The sequence below is a fragment of the Mytilus trossulus genome, chromosome 10 (assembly GCF_036588685.1).
Source record: "Mytilus trossulus isolate FHL-02 chromosome 10, PNRI_Mtr1.1.1.hap1, whole genome shotgun sequence".
Taxonomy (NCBI): domain Eukaryota; kingdom Metazoa; phylum Mollusca; class Bivalvia; order Mytilida; family Mytilidae; genus Mytilus; species Mytilus trossulus.
Genome location: NC_086382.1, coordinates 76,947,544 through 76,964,183, shown reverse-complemented (window position 1 = coordinate 76,964,183; position 16,640 = coordinate 76,947,544). Strand labels below are relative to the sequence as shown.

The window sequence follows — 16,640 nt, the reverse complement described above, 5'->3', positions numbered from 1 at the left end:
ATCTAACAAAAACCTGATAATATATCAAATACAATATAATAAAGAGACAATTTTCATGTGTACAATTTCTAAATTTATGACGTCACTGGTACCTTTAAACTTTCTTTTTAGAGAATGTATCAAACGTTTTTGGTATCTCACTTGATCGATAGAGGGTTTTCTTTGTAAATTGTTTGAATGTATTTCAAATTTCCTCGATATTTTTATGGAATATCGAATAAACGATCTAATTATATTGAATGTCTTAATATTAGTGTTTATAAATTAGTATAAAAACCATGGAAAAAAAATGTTTTTTCTGAATTCATTTCATAACCGATATAATTTCATCCAGAACTCGTGACATATTCAATGTCTGACCTTTGATAACCTGGTCATCTAATTTCCAATCGCTGTTCCTTGTGTCGTAGTAGGTATCAAGAACATTCATCGACCAAGGGATCGGTTTGATTACTTGGACAAAATATTTTCCAAAATTAATGATTTCCGATTGGTTCAAGTCCCCGAATTCATTAGCTTGTGGCATCCAAGCACCAAGATAAGTGGTCAAATTGTAAAATGATGTAAAATAGTTTGCATATCCGATGGCAAGCATGACATTACTTTTTCCAAAATCGTCGCCAGTCCCAGACCAATATTTTTGACCTGGATTTCCGTCGTTCGTTAGTTTTTTATTTGGTCCGGATGCATAGATATGCCACTCTGCCATCATATAAGGATCGTTTTTATAAATATTTTGGTCGATTTCTTCTAATCCTTTAGCAGTTTTCTTTGGAGAACCTAGAATCAGCATCCGTTTATCATTCTTTCCGCCGGATTTTCTTATCTTTTTTACGACAGCAGATGTCCAGTCGTTGTATTTTGCTGTGTTTTCTCTGAGACTTTGTGCGCACTCATTTTCACATGAGTCGACTCCTAGTTCTGTAAATAGGTTGAATGAAAGTCTGTAGTCCTTATCTTTCAGCTTTTCAGCAACTCGTCTCCACCACTTCAAATAATTGGTTCGATGTGATTCAGTAGCGAAAGCTTCGGCCTCGTGATGGATCCAAGAAATTATTGGAGCAATGTTCGTAGCAAGACAATCGTTCACGACAGTCTCTAAATTATCCAAAAAGATAGCCATGTTTAAATTGTCAAGATCTGCTCTACATCTTAATCGTACATTTCTAAAACCTCGTTCATAAATATCAGCTAAGTTTTTCTTGTTGTATTTCTTGAAATTGAGGGTTTTGAAATAATTCGTGGAAAATCCTTGAGCTATCTTCTTCTGGTATTTAGTTGGTGTATATGGATTATGTCTGGCTAAAGAATCTTTCAAACAGAATGCACATATGATAACTAATACCACAATTGTCATCATTTTAGGATGTATCTGGAACATTATAACGTATTCTTTAGGTGCTGAAAAACAAACAAACGCATAAGTATTTGAGCTTTTGACATTTTATGACTTTTGATAAGGATTTTATCTAGAAATTGACAAAAGGGTCGGTTGAAATCAAAACTTTACGACAAAATGTTAATTTCAGCTTCTGAATTCTGACCTTTTCCAAAGTTCCAAATGGTGAAGTTGAAATTATCACTTCGTAAATCTTGCAGACGCCATCACGAGTGGGTTGACCGTTATGGATTATGTGTTTCACATGTGATATTGGATATATTTCTTATGTCCTAACTGCAAAAAAGTTAAATGACAAAATACTGAACTCCGAGGAAAATTCAATTAGAAAGTCCGTAAACACATGGCTAAATCGCGTTCGTATTTCACGAATATGACTTACTGAATTAAGAGTATGAATCGGCTTTGTAATAGAATAAGCAATACACGACGGATTTCACATGTGATATCATCCCATGTTTTTGTTGGGGTTAGCATTATTGGTTGAAGCATTTTAACCTTTTGTGTCTGTTTAGTTTGTTCGCACATCATTGTCAATATTATGGAATTTGATGCGACTGTCATCCAAGTGAGAGGTTTAGCTAGCTATACAACCGAGTTCAATCCACCATTTTCTAAATCAGAAAATGCATGTACCAAGTCAGGAATATCAGAGATGTTATCCATTCGTTTGATGTGTTTGAACTTTTGATTTTGGCTTTTTTGTCTTGAATTTTCCTTTGTGTTTCGATTTAGGAGTTTTGTGATTTTAATTTTTTCTTGTCATTTTGAATGTTTCAATATTCATAAAAGAAAACCTTGTAAAATATATAATATAAAACATTTACCTCTTTTTCACAATATGAACTTGCTTCCCGCTCCAATAAAGACCCACTGTCGACGTTGATCACCACTGGAATGACAAGGGCGCTGCAGAACACAGGACTTTATAAATATGTTCAACTTATAAAAGAACACGTCACAAAAGTCTCTTACATAAAGAGAAACTGTTTTGTGTTTAAATGCATCAAGCAAGAAAAAAAAAATTGTAATTTAAAAGGTTTCAGTTTCAGATGAGAAACCACTAATTGGCAATTAAAATATTGGTAATGAAATAAAAAATAGTTAAATCTGTATTTGTCAAGCCAAACAAAAATGTCTGAGAAAGTCATTTAGAATTTAATCAATGCGATGAAAAAAGAAAATATATAGATATCCTTTGATATCGGTTGAAATCACTTGAATAAAACAGTATGTTCTCAAGGTTAACAAATGACTTCATAAAATGGGATAATTGTTTACCTATATCATATTTACTAAATCTTTTTTTATTTTATTTCTAAACACTTTTTATATTTTGTTTACCAAATGTGCTTGTTACATTTTTTACTTCATGAACCAAGCTTTTCTTGATGTATAGTTTTACTTCATGAAACCAAGCTTTTTTATGTATCCTTTCAATATTCCACTGATAAGTTGACAGCTGCTGATATTAATTTATAAACAAAATGTATGTTAACATTTTTTGAAATACAATTATACAAAAGTTTTATGCCTTATGTTGTTATCAATGGAGTATACTACTTTTTAGTGACTTGAGGATTTATCTGAATTATTCTGTTTTATGTGTTCTTGAACAAGAATTAAATAAAAAAATTCATTTGTCGACTTTTTTTTTAAACTGAGAGGAAGTAAAAAGTTCTTAAAGTTATCTTTAATACGCCAGACGCGCGTAAGTAATTAGGAAAAAAATCATTTCCCCCAAAATTATTTTGTTTAAAAACTCATTGCCTTAACTTTATAATTTGAATTCTGTATCAAGACTCTTCTAGAAATATCTTAAAACTTTAATCTCCAAGTTTCATTTTAATTATTAATTCGTGTCAAAAATTTATCTATGTTTTTATTTTATTTTGATTATATGCATATTGATTTATGAGCTCTTGTAGAAGATCTAGCTGTTTAAATAAATGTTTACTTCGCACGAAAACTCTCAGAGAACATTGAAATCTACGTTTACTTGGTATAAAACTCACGGAGAAGATTCAAATCTAAGTTTAATTGTAATATATGAATGAAACTCATCAGAAGGTCTTTCCCACATCAATATCAACAAGTTGAATTGATTCATATTTTCCATGTACGGAAATTTTATTGACGATTACGATTTCGTTTTCTCATTGTGGAAGGAAAGCGTTCACATAGCAAACATTTAAAGCAGATAAAACACGTTGAACAACAAAATTGCTATACTGTATGGTAACCTAACCCTAATCTGAAGCTAAACAAACACCGGTACTCGGAGTAAAATTGTGCTCGCAACAACAAATCCTGTATTTTGATTGGTTGATATCCGGGTCTAAAAGATTCGAAAGATTTATGACCACAATTCCAGGTCTTATCACAAACAACTATACAGACAAATTCGATGCAACAAAGTTAGTTACCATATTCATTCGTTTTCCAAACTACAAAAGTTTGGAATAAATTCCCTGAACTAAGAGCCTGCAGCATCAATACTTTATGCCTACAGAAGAAATACACCAGATATTACTCATCGTTACAAACCAATAATTAAATGTATAATATGGTTGTTGTCTTATACCAAAAAATTAAAAAATTAAAAGATTTACATACACAAATGCATTTAAAGATAACAAAAATATTGTTTTAATTATTAACAACACTGTGAAACCAGGCAAGTGACTGATGTTTAGTATTACCAACACAGTGAAACCAGGCAAGTGACTGATGGTATTTATTAATAACACTGTGAAACCAAGTGACTGATGGTAATTATTAACAACACTGTGAAACCAGGCAAGCGACTGATCTTTATTATAAACAACACTGTGAAACCAGGCAAGAAACTGTTGTTTATTATTAACAACACTTTAAAACCAGGCAAGCGACTGATGGTAATTATTAGCAACACTGTAAAACAAGGCAAGCGACTGATGGTAATTATTAACAACACTGTAAAACAAGGCAAGCGACTGATGGTAATTATTAGCAACACTGTAAAACAAGGCAAGCGACTGATGGTAATTATTAACAACACTGTAAAACAAGGCAAGCGACTGATGGTAATTATTAACAACACTGTAAAACAAGGCAAGCGACTGATGGTAACTATTAGCAACACTGTAAAACAAGGCAAGCGACTGATGGTAATTATTAGCAACACTGTGAAACCAGGCAAGCGACTGATGGTAATTATTAGCAACACTGTAAAACAAGGCAAGCGACTGATGGTAATTATTAGCAACACTGTAAAACAAGGCAAGCGACTGATGGTAATTATTAGCAACACTGTAAAACAAGGCAAGCGACTGATGGTAATTATTAGCAACACTGTAAAACAAGGCAAGCGACTGATGGTAATTATTAGCAACACTGTAAAACAAGGCAAGCGACTGATGGTAATTATTAGCAACACTGTAAAACAAGGCAAGCGACTGATGGTAATTATTAGCAACACTGTAAAACAAGGCAAGCGACTGATGGTAATTATTAACAACACTGTAAAACAAGGCAAGCGACTGATGGTAACTATTAGCAACACTGTAAAACAAGGCAAGCGACTGATGGTAATTATTAGCAACACTGTGAAACCAGGCAAGCGACTGATGGTAATTATTAGCAACACTGTAAAACAAGGCAAGCGACTGATGGTAATTATTAGCAACACTGTAAAACAAGGCAAGCGACTGATGGTAATTATTAGCAACACTGTAAAACAAGGCAAGCGACTGATGGTAATTATTAGCAACACTGTAAAACAAGGCAAGCGACTGATGGTAATTATTAGCAACACTGTAAAACAAGGCAAGCGACTGATGGTAATTATCAACAACACTGTGAAACCAGGCAAGTGACTGATGGTAACTATTAGCAACACTGTGAAACCAGGCAAGCGATTGATGGTAATTATTAACAACACTGTAAACCAATCGACTGATAGTAATTATTAACAACACTGTAAAACCAGACAAGCGACTGATAGTAATTATCAACAACACTGTAAAACCAGGCAAGCGACTGATGTTAATTATTAACAACACTGTGAAACCAGGCAAGCGACTGATGTTAATTAATAATAACACTGTGAAACCAGGCAAGCGACTGATGGTAATGAATAATAACACTGTGAAACCTAGGCAAGCGACTGATGGTACTTATTAACAACACTGTAAAACCAGGCAAGCGACTGATGTTAATTATAAACAACACTGTGAAACCAGGCAAGCGACTGATAGTAATTATTAACAACACTGTGAAACCAGGCAAGCAACTGATGGTAATTATTAACAACACTGTGAAACCAGGCAAGCGACTGATGGTAATTATCAACAACACTGTGAAACCAGGCAAGTGACTGATGGTAATTATTAACAACACTGTGAAACCAGGCAAGTGACTGATGGTAATTATTAACAACACTGTGAAACCAGGCAAGTGACTGATGGTAATTATCAACAACACTGTGAAACCAGGAAAGCGACTGATGGTGATTGTTAACAACACTGTGAAACCAAGCAAGCGAACGATGTTGATTGTTAACAACACTGTGAAACCAGGTAAATGACTGATGGTAATTTGTAAACAACACTATGAAACCTGACAAGGGACTGGTGGTTATTATTAACAGTCCTGTGAAACCTAGGCAAGCGACTGATGGTACTTATCAACAACACTGTAGAACCAAGCGACTGATGGTAATTATTAACAACGCTGTGAAAGCAAGCGACTGATGGTAATTATTAGCCAGTTGGTGTTCTTTTTTTTCTGTACATAAAGTGTTACTGTTCATACAACCTGTGTATGTGTCATGTCTTCGTCGATGAATTCAATATCTGTGAACCTAACCTTAATCCTTACCCTAACTCTATCTTTAAATCTAAAACATAGGTGTGCTAATGCCATTTTGTGATCATTTAATCTTGTGTACGCATATACATGTCAACTATTAATTTTTGTTCCATTTGGTTTTTTTTTAAATATTAAAACAAGGAAATCTAAAATATCTTCTCTTTCATTATGTTATCCTTTCTGAGCGTGAAACCTGTTTTTTTCTATAGTTAAACTGAATTAATACTCTGAACATATACCCCTTTTTGTGTGATATGTTTGTTTTGTTTTCAATCATACAAGTTTACACTTATGCGAATTTCAAAAATACATTTGCTTGAAAATAATTCAATATCATACATTTTTGTTTAGCAAATATAATTGATGTAATTACATTTTGTCGGGTCACTATTTTGCTTTTCATAATTTCATGTGCATTTTTCAGTAGCTTATTATCGTTTGGTTGATTGGTGAACGTCTTTAAGTAAGCTATCGACTTTGATGATATAATACACAATTACAAAGCTATTTACTGTGTGAATATATAATATATGATTTTTTTCAAATAAGAAATAAGTTTTTCGAATTGAAGGTCATTACCTCCAGATTGATTTAATGATACTTATGTTTGATCGGATCATAAATTATTCATAGACTGTAAATAACAGGTGGGATCATTTAGTTGATTTGATATTGTGATCACAGGTTTATTTGATTCCCCCAATTTGCGTTTTACCTTCAAAGGAAAGTTTAATTTATTATAATTTTATTTTGATTTCATACATCACTATCATATGATTTATTGAGCGCAAAGTAAGTATTTTATGGCTACTAGTAATTGGTAACAACTTTATTAGAAGTAAAAAACAAAAATATCAGTTATTTCAAATCTGAAGGTAATAGTTATCAAAGGTACCAGGATTATAGTTTAGTTATTATAAGTAAATGTAAAATGTTAAATACATGATTTTAACGACAAAAAGTATATTTAAAATAAAGTCAGAAAGATTTTTTTCCTTCTGTATCATAATTAATAGTAGGCGAAAAAACACCCTGTCAAAATACTGCAATTGTTGTACCCTCTCATAATAGGTAAACAGACTTTATAGCTTGTTGTTCGGTTTGAGCCAAAGGCTCCGTGTTGAAGGCCGTACTTTAACCTATAATGGTTTACTTTTTAAATTGTTACTCGGATGGAAAGTTGTCTCATTGGCACTCACACCACATCTTCCTATATCTATCATAAGTGACATTTCACTAAAAAAGACATATTACACAGAATTTAATATGTTCAGATTTATAAAGTAAAAAAACATGTCAGACATTTATTTTAAGTATTATGAATATGATAATAGTGTTAAGATTAATATCAATAATGTGGTAATTTTTATAAATTTCCTGTTTACAAAACTTTTTCGAAAAACTAAAGATTTTTTTTTATCCCAGGCATACATTACCTAAGCCGTATTTGGCACAACTTTTTGGAATTTTGGATCCTCAATGCTCTTCAACTTTGTACTTGTTTGGTTTTATAAATATTTTGATTTGAGCGTCACCTATGAGTCTTATGTAGACGAAACGCGCGTCTGGCGTACTAAGTTATAATCCTGGTATCTTTGATAACTATTACAACAATGAAGCTAATGATAAATAGATTATGCAAATCAAAATTACTTTAACTTTAAGATAATACGGCATGAACGAATCCTTCAATCAACGGATTATACGAAGTGTTCATAAAAAATGTCTTAACATTTTCATTTATACCTTTTTACGCCGGTAAGTTTCAAATATTGATTAATAAACATTTCATCTAAAATATATAAAAAAAAACCTGTTTACTTTGAACAAAACAAATGTATTCATTAGTCTGACAGTATAGTAAACTGATTATAATACAAGTATACTAAAAAAGAAACTAAAGCATGTTTCTATATATGCTATTAAAGGTAACAGGATTATGATATTCGTTTTATTTGAAATAGACAATGTTTAAAATGTTGTAACGCTTAATATATTTTCTTGTCGCTAAACTAATTAAATATTTGTTCTTGTTACTAAATGAAGGAGGCTCATCATAGATACCAGGATGGAAATTTTGTATTTGCATCAGACATGCGTTTCGTCTACAAAAGACTTATCGGTGACGATAGTATAAAAAAAGGCCAAATAAATGCCAAACAAAGTACGAGGAATATATGTTCACTAAGGACCAAATGTTTTGCCAAATACAGCTAAGTTAATCTATTCCAAAGGTCAGAGAGCGGCTTAGTATAAAAAAAAATCAAAACTCTGTTAACTGTTAATCAACGACAATTAAAGTGAAGACAGAATTGCTGACTACTGGTCTGATGAAACCTTCGGGCAATGAAAACCCCACAAACAGTGTCATCGACCCAGTGGTTGTAAATGAATTCATCAAAGATACCGGGATTGATATTTTGTATTTGTGCCAGACTCAGTTTCCGTCTTAAGTTTTTGGCGCTTAAGAGTCGTTTGTTGAAGCTTATTGTCGCCTTATTGTCGTTTATTGAACGACAAACTCGTGATATAACAAAAAATAGGTAGCGTCTTCACATCATTCATTCACTCCCTCGATATATAACGAAAATAAGTGAGCGTATACACATCAGCCATTCAATATCTCGTTATATAACGAAAACAAGTGAGCGTATACACATCATCCATTCACTATCTCGTGATATAACGAAAACTAGGTAGCTTCTACACATCATCCATTCACTATCTCGTGATATGCCAAATTAAGGTAGCGTCTACACATTTTTCATACACTATGTCGTGATATAACGAAAGAGAAGTAGCGTCTACACATCATCCATTCACTATCTCGTGATATGACAAAATTTAGGTAGCGTCTACACATTTTTCATACACTATGTCGTGATATAACGAAAGAGAGGTAGCGTCTACACATCATTTATTCCATATCTCGAGATATAACAAAAGTTAGGTAGCGTTTACGCATCATTCATTCACTATCTGAAGTTAGATTATTGAACGAATGAAAACCGGTCTAATTGCAAAGACTAGCAGAAGTATAAAAATACACAATATGAGGGGGTTGGGGTTGGGGGGTTTGGGTCGGGAGATGAGGGGCAGGACATTTTTTGGGACGTCGGGATCGGGTATTTTTAATCATGCGATTTCGGTATCTTTGGGTCTTTTTTTAAATTCGGGACCTCGGGATTTTGGGATCAGGACCCCAACCCCCTCCCCGACGCAATATAGCTAAATAAATATCTATTACAATTTAAATTCGATTATTATAAACTCATATTCCTTCAGAATGCAATGAAAAAAAAAACAGTTATGGTGAAGATACTTGTTTTGCATGCTAGGTATTAACAAATTAAAATTGTTTCACACCTATGTTTGATATGATTATAGCTCTTCATCCTTTATATAAGCTTTGGATTTCAAATATTTTGGCCACGAGCATCACTGAAGAGACATGTTTTGTCGAAATGCGCATCTGGTGTAACAAAATTGGTACCGTTGATTTTATTTGAAGCAATATAAGTTATGTCTATATCTGTATTCATTACGTAAGATTGAACCTGTGTTTTGAATGGTCCCCTGCTAAAACATTTCGAGAATAAACCAATTTTATTTTAATCAATTTTCTAAATTTATATACTTAGTTCAAGAGGGGAAAATTTATTTCATTAGTATAAATATTCTGCATAGTGCTGACTGTCAAAATCATAAAAATAAGCATCGAATCAAACTCATGGAGAAGACTGAAATATAACGGTTAAAATTTACATTGAACCGCGAATCAAAACTTGTGAAGAGAATATTGAATCAAAACTCATTTCGAAGACAGATAATGATGGTTTGATTAATAGTGAATCGCGTACCAAAAACAACGAAAAGACAACAAACATGAGGACCACTAGTTAAAAGCTGCAATGAAAATGTTTTTTCGCTAAATACAGTAATTTTATCATTACTTATGGAGGCATGTCTTTGTAATACGTTCTTTTTGTTTTTACCAATATGCTGTTGGTTATGAAATAATGAACTTTGATTTGATCCCACCAATGATGTATATAACTGTATTAGTATTATATTCGTGTCTATAGTTACATCTTTATGCATGTATGTTTTTGTCACTTTTGTATCTTTTTGCTAATCAAAAGTATCTGATCAATGAATCATTTTCACATTTTACTTTACTGGACTCGAGGTCTCTTTTGTTTTTGTCTAATGAGAAATTATTTTCTTCAAGGTGCCGTTCGTATTATTTTTTGTTTAGCTTGCTTTTTTTTTTAATTTCTGCCACATCAATTTTTTCATGACGGTCTAGTATTGGCAACAAAACCTCGATCAGATGCCTGGTTGCCAGAGAGTTAACGTCATGTTGAGGGTTTTTATTTATTGACGCAAAAGCCAGAACAATGTATCACATAATATATGCCCTTACTGTATGTTACAAACATACATCATTATAATCTGAAATTAGATTTGTCTGCACGAATGTATTTTTTTTTTACATTTGCTTATAAACAACTTAACCACACTGTAACCAAATACACTTTTTCAGTAAGTAATATGTAACCAAATACATTTTTTAAGTAAGTAATCATATTAAGGAAAATTACATTATTGTGGAGCAACTTTTATTTGTGGGTATCAGTTTTCCTGGTTACGGCAAAAAAACAGTTACCTGTTCATTGGTTTCTAAATTTTCGAAAAGAACCATTATAAAGTGACTAATTTCAACTACGAATATTCGTGATGTTATATCTTATGTTTTATAATGAAGTGTGGGACACTGTAAGATCAGGTGTTAAAAAGAATAAGAAGTAAAATCACAAAAATACTGAACTCCGAGGAAAATTTCACTCACTTGTTCTTTTTTCATTTCTAACAGCTTTTGCAAATTAGCAGATTTATCTATGTTTACAAAATAAGGGCAAATGATACCAGAGGGACATTTAAACTCACAGATTGAAAATGAACTTACAACTACACGCACTGCGTTATATTATACGAAAATATGTATTTATTAACATAATGGATTTATAGTGGATATATGACACAAGTTAAAAATATGTCAACATAAGATAGATACTGTATCAGAAAACGCTAAGTATAACTCATCTAAATCATGTGATAAATCAGCAAAGAAGAAAAAAGAAAAATAACATAGAATCATCTAACAAAAACCTGATAATATATCAAATACAATATAATAAAGAGACAATTTTCATGTGTACAATTTCTAAATTTATGACGTCACTGGTACCTTTAAACTTTCTTTTTAGAGAATGTATCAAACGTTTTTGGTATCTCACTTGATCGATAGAGGGTTTTCTTTGTAAATTGTTTGAATGTATTTCAAATTTCCTCGATATTTTTATGGAATATCGAATAAACGATCTAATTATATTGAATGTCTTAATATTAGTGTTTATAAATTAGTATAAAAACCATGGAAAAAAAATGTTTTTTCTGAATTCATTTCATAACCGATATAATTTCATCCAGAACTCGTGACATATTCAATGTCTGACCTTTGATAACCTGGTCATCTAATTTCCAATCGCTGTTCCTTGTGTCGTAGTAGGTATCAAGAACATTCATCGACCAAGGGATCGGTTTGATTACTTGGACAAAATATTTTCCAAAATTAATGATTTCCGATTGGTTCAAGTCCCCGAATTCATTAGCTTGTGGCATCCAAGCACCAAGATAAGTGGTCAAATTGTAAAATGATGTAAAATAGTTTGCATATCCGATGGCAAGCATGACATTACTTTTTCCAAAATCGTCGCCAGTCCCAGACCAATATTTTTGACCTGGATTTCCGTCGTTCGTTAGTTTTTTATTTGGTCCGGATGCATAGATATGCCACTCTGCCATCATATAAGGATCGTTTTTATAAATATTTTGGTCGATTTCTTCTAATCCTTTAGCAGTTTTCTTTGGAGAACCTAGAATCAGCATCCGTTTATCATTCTTTCCGCCGGATTTTCTTATCTTTTTTACGACAGCAGATGTCCAGTCGTTGTATTTTGCTGTGTTTTCTCTGAGACTTTGTGCGCACTCATTTTCACATGAGTCGACTCCTAGTTCTGTAAATAGGTTGAATGAAAGTCTGTAGTCCTTATCTTTCAGCTTTTCAGCAACTCGTCTCCACCACTTCAAATAATTGGTTCGATGTGATTCAGTAGCGAAAGCTTCGGCCTCGTGATGGATCCAAGAAATTATTGGAGCAATGTTCGTAGCAAGACAATCGTTCACGACAGTCTCTAAATTATCCAAAAAGATAGCCATGTTTAAATTGTCAAGATCTGCTCTACATCTTAATCGTACATTTCTAAAACCTCGTTCATAAATATCAGCTAAGTTTTTCTTGTTGTATTTCTTGAAATTGAGGGTTTTGAAATAATTCGTGGAAAATCCTTGAGCTATCTTCTTCTGGTATTTAGTTGGTGTATATGGATTATGTCTGGCTAAAGAATCTTTCAAACAGAATGCACATATGATAACTAATACCACAATTGTCATCATTTTAGGATGTATCTGGAACATTATAACGTATTCTTTAGGTGCTGAAAAACAAACAAACGCATAAGTATTTGAGCTTTTGACATTTTATGACTTTTGATAAGGATTTTATCTAGAAATTGACAAAAGGGTCGGTTGAAATCAAAACTTTACGACAAAATGTTAATTTCAGCTTCTGAATTCTGACCTTTTCCAAAGTTCCAAATGGTGAAGTTGAAATTATCACTTCGTAAATCTTGCAGACGCCATCACGAGTGGGTTGACCGTTATGGATTATGTGTTTCACATGTGATATTGGATATATTTCTTATGTCCTAACTGCAAAAAAGTTAAATGACAAAATACTGAACTCCGAGGAAAATTCAATTAGAAAGTCCGTAAACACATGGCTAAATCGCGTTCGTATTTCACGAATATGACTTACTGAATTAAGAGTATGAATCGGCTTTGTAATAGAATAAGCAATACACGACGGATTTCACATGTGATATCATCCCATGTTTTTGTTGGGGTTAGCATTATTGGTTGAAGCATTTTAACCTTTTGTGTCTGTTTAGTTTGTTCGCACATCATTGTCAATATTATGGAATTTGATGCGACTGTCATCCAAGTGAGAGGTTTAGCTAGCTATACAACCGAGTTCAATCCACCATTTTCTAAATCAGAAAATGCATGTACCAAGTCAGGAATATCAGAGATGTTATCCATTCGTTTGATGTGTTTGAACTTTTGATTTTGGCTTTTTTGTCTTGAATTTTCCTTTGTGTTTCGATTTAGGAGTTTTGTGATTTTAATTTTTTCTTGTCATTTTGAATGTTTCAATATTCATAAAAGAAAACCTTGTAAAATATATAATATAAAACATTTACCTCTTTTTCACAATATGAACTTGCTTCCCGCTCCAATAAAGACCCACTGTCGACGTTGATCACCACTGGAATGACAAGGGCGCTGCAGAACACAGGACTTTATAAATATGTTCAACTTATAAAAGAACACGTCACAAAAGTCTCTTACATAAAGAGAAACTGTTTTGTGTTTAAATGCATCAAGCAAGAAAAAAAAAATTGTAATTTAAAAGGTTTCAGTTTCAGATGAGAAACCACTAATTGGCAATTAAAATATTGGTAATGAAATAAAAAATAGTTAAATCTGTATTTGTCAAGCCAAACAAAAATGTCTGAGAAAGTCATTTAGAATTTAATCAATGCGATGAAAAAAGAAAATATATAGATATCCTTTGATATCGGTTGAAATCACTTGAATAAAACAGTATGTTCTCAAGGTTAACAAATGACTTCATAAAATGGGATAATTGTTTACCTATATCATATTTACTAAATCTTTTTTTATTTTATTTCTAAACACTTTTTATATTTTGTTTACCAAATGTGCTTGTTACATTTTTTACTTCATGAACCAAGCTTTTCTTGATGTATAGTTTTACTTCATGAAACCAAGCTTTTTTATGTATCCTTTCAATATTCCACTGATAAGTTGACAGCTGCTGATATTAATTTATAAACAAAATGTATGTTAACATTTTTTGAAATACAATTATACAAAAGTTTTATGCCTTATGTTGTTATCAATGGAGTATACTACTTTTTAGTGACTTGAGGATTTATCTGAATTATTCTGTTTTATGTGTTCTTGAACAAGAATTAAATAAAAAAATTCATTTGTCGACTTTTTTTTTAAACTGAGAGGAAGTAAAAAGTTCTTAAAGTTATCTTTAATACGCCAGACGCGCGTAAGTAATTAGGAAAAAAATCATTTCCCCCAAAATTATTTTGTTTAAAAACTCATTGCCTTAACTTTATAATTTGAATTCTGTATCAAGACTCTTCTAGAAATATCTTAAAACTTTAATCTCCAAGTTTCATTTTAATTATTAATTCGTGTCAAAAATTTATCTATGTTTTTATTTTATTTTGATTATATGCATATTGATTTATGAGCTCTTGTAGAAGATCTAGCTGTTTAAATAAATGTTTACTTCGCACGAAAACTCTCAGAGAACATTGAAATCTACGTTTACTTGGTATAAAACTCACGGAGAAGATTCAAATCTAAGTTTAATTGTAATATATGAATGAAACTCATCAGAAGGTCTTTCCCACATCAATATCAACAAGTTGAATTGATTCATATTTTCCATGTACGGAAATTTTATTGACGATTACGATTTCGTTTTCTCATTGTGGAAGGAAAGCGTTCACATAGCAAACATTTAAAGCAGATAAAACACGTTGAACAACAAAATTGCTATACTGTATGGTAACCTAACCCTAATCTGAAGCTAAACAAACACCGGTACTCGGAGTAAAATTGTGCTCGCAACAACAAATCCTGTATTTTGATTGGTTGATATCCGGGTCTAAAAGATTCGAAAGATTTATGACCACAATTCCAGGTCTTATCACAAACAACTATACAGACAAATTCGATGCAACAAAGTTAGTTACCATATTCATTCGTTTTCCAAACTACAAAAGTTTGGAATAAATTCCCTGAACTAAGAGCCTGCAGCATCAATACTTTATGCCTACAGAAGAAATACACCAGATATTACTCATCGTTACAAACCAATAATTAAATGTATAATATGGTTGTTGTCTTATACCAAAAAATTAAAAAATTAAAAGATTTACATACACAAATGCATTTAAAGATAACAAAAATATTGTTTTAATTATTAACAACACTGTGAAACCAGGCAAGTGACTGATGTTTAGTATTACCAACACAGTGAAACCAGGCAAGTGACTGATGGTATTTATTAATAACACTGTGAAACCAAGTGACTGATGGTAATTATTAACAACACTGTGAAACCAGGCAAGCGACTGATCTTTATTATAAACAACACTGTGAAACCAGGCAAGAAACTGTTGTTTATTATTAACAACACTTTAAAACCAGGCAAGCGACTGATGGTAATTATTAGCAACACTGTAAAACAAGGCAAGCGACTGATGGTAATTATTAACAACACTGTAAAACAAGGCAAGCGACTGATGGTAATTATTAGCAACACTGTAAAACAAGGCAAGCGACTGATGGTAATTATTAACAACACTGTAAAACAAGGCAAGCGACTGATGGTAATTATTAACAACACTGTAAAACAAGGCAAGCGACTGATGGTAACTATTAGCAACACTGTAAAACAAGGCAAGCGACTGATGGTAATTATTAGCAACACTGTGAAACCAGGCAAGCGACTGATGGTAATTATTAGCAACACTGTAAAACAAGGCAAGCGACTGATGGTAATTATTAGCAACACTGTAAAACAAGGCAAGCGACTGATGGTAATTATTAGCAACACTGTAAAACAAGGCAAGCGACTGATGGTAATTATTAGCAACACTGTAAAACAAGGCAAGCGACTGATGGTAATTATTAGCAACACTGTAAAACAAGGCAAGCGACTGATGGTAATTATTAGCAACACTGTAAAACAAGGCAAGCGACTGATGGTAATTATTAGCAACACTGTAAAACAAGGCAAGCGACTGATGGTAATTATTAACAACACTGTAAAACAAGGCAAGCGACTGATGGTAACTATTAGCAACACTGTAAAACAAGGCAAGCGACTGATGGTAATTATTAGCAACACTGTGAAACCAGGCAAGCGACTGATGGTAATTATTAGCAACACTGTAAAACAAGGCAAGCGACTGATGGTAATTATTAGCAACACTGTAAAACAAGGCAAGCGACTGATGGTAATTATTAGCAACACTGTAAAACAAGGCAAGCGACTGATGGTAATTATTAGCAACACTGTAAAACAAGGCAAGCGACTGATGGTAATTATTAGCAACACTGTAAAACAAGGCAAGCGACTGATGGTAATTATCAA

General features: G+C 32.5%; 2 protein-coding genes across 2 annotated transcripts; both read right to left on the bottom strand.

Moving 5' to 3' along the window:
* Nucleotides 1-277: 277 nt before the first annotated feature.
* LOC134686655 (cellulase/esterase CelE-like) lies at nt 278-2,378 on the bottom strand. Its single transcript, XM_063546328.1, has 2 exons — nt 2,227-2,378; nt 278-1,401 (listed from the first exon to the last, which is right to left on the bottom strand). The coding sequence occupies exon 2, from the start codon at nt 1,379-1,381 to the stop codon at nt 305-307; it is 1,077 nt and encodes a 358-aa protein (XP_063402398.1). The 5' UTR covers nt 1,382-1,401; nt 2,227-2,378; the 3' UTR covers nt 278-304.
* Nucleotides 2,379-11,685: 9,307 nt separating this feature from the next.
* Nucleotides 11,686-13,787, bottom strand: LOC134686654 (cellulase/esterase CelE-like). The gene is made up of 2 exons (XM_063546327.1): nt 13,636-13,787; nt 11,686-12,810 (listed from the first exon to the last, which is right to left on the bottom strand). Exon 2 carries the CDS (start codon nt 12,788-12,790, stop codon nt 11,714-11,716), a length of 1,077 nt encoding a protein of 358 aa, XP_063402397.1. The 5' UTR covers nt 12,791-12,810; nt 13,636-13,787; the 3' UTR covers nt 11,686-11,713.
* Nucleotides 13,788-16,640: the final 2,853 nt, after the last annotated feature.

What these genes read in the sequence shown, in the direction of transcription:
- LOC134686655 (XM_063546328.1), bottom strand. Translation starts at nt 1,381, where the DNA reads ATGTTCCAGATACATCCTAAAATGATGACAATTGTGGTATTAGTTATC.
- LOC134686654 (XM_063546327.1), bottom strand. Translation starts at nt 12,790, where the DNA reads ATGTTCCAGATACATCCTAAAATGATGACAATTGTGGTATTAGTTATC.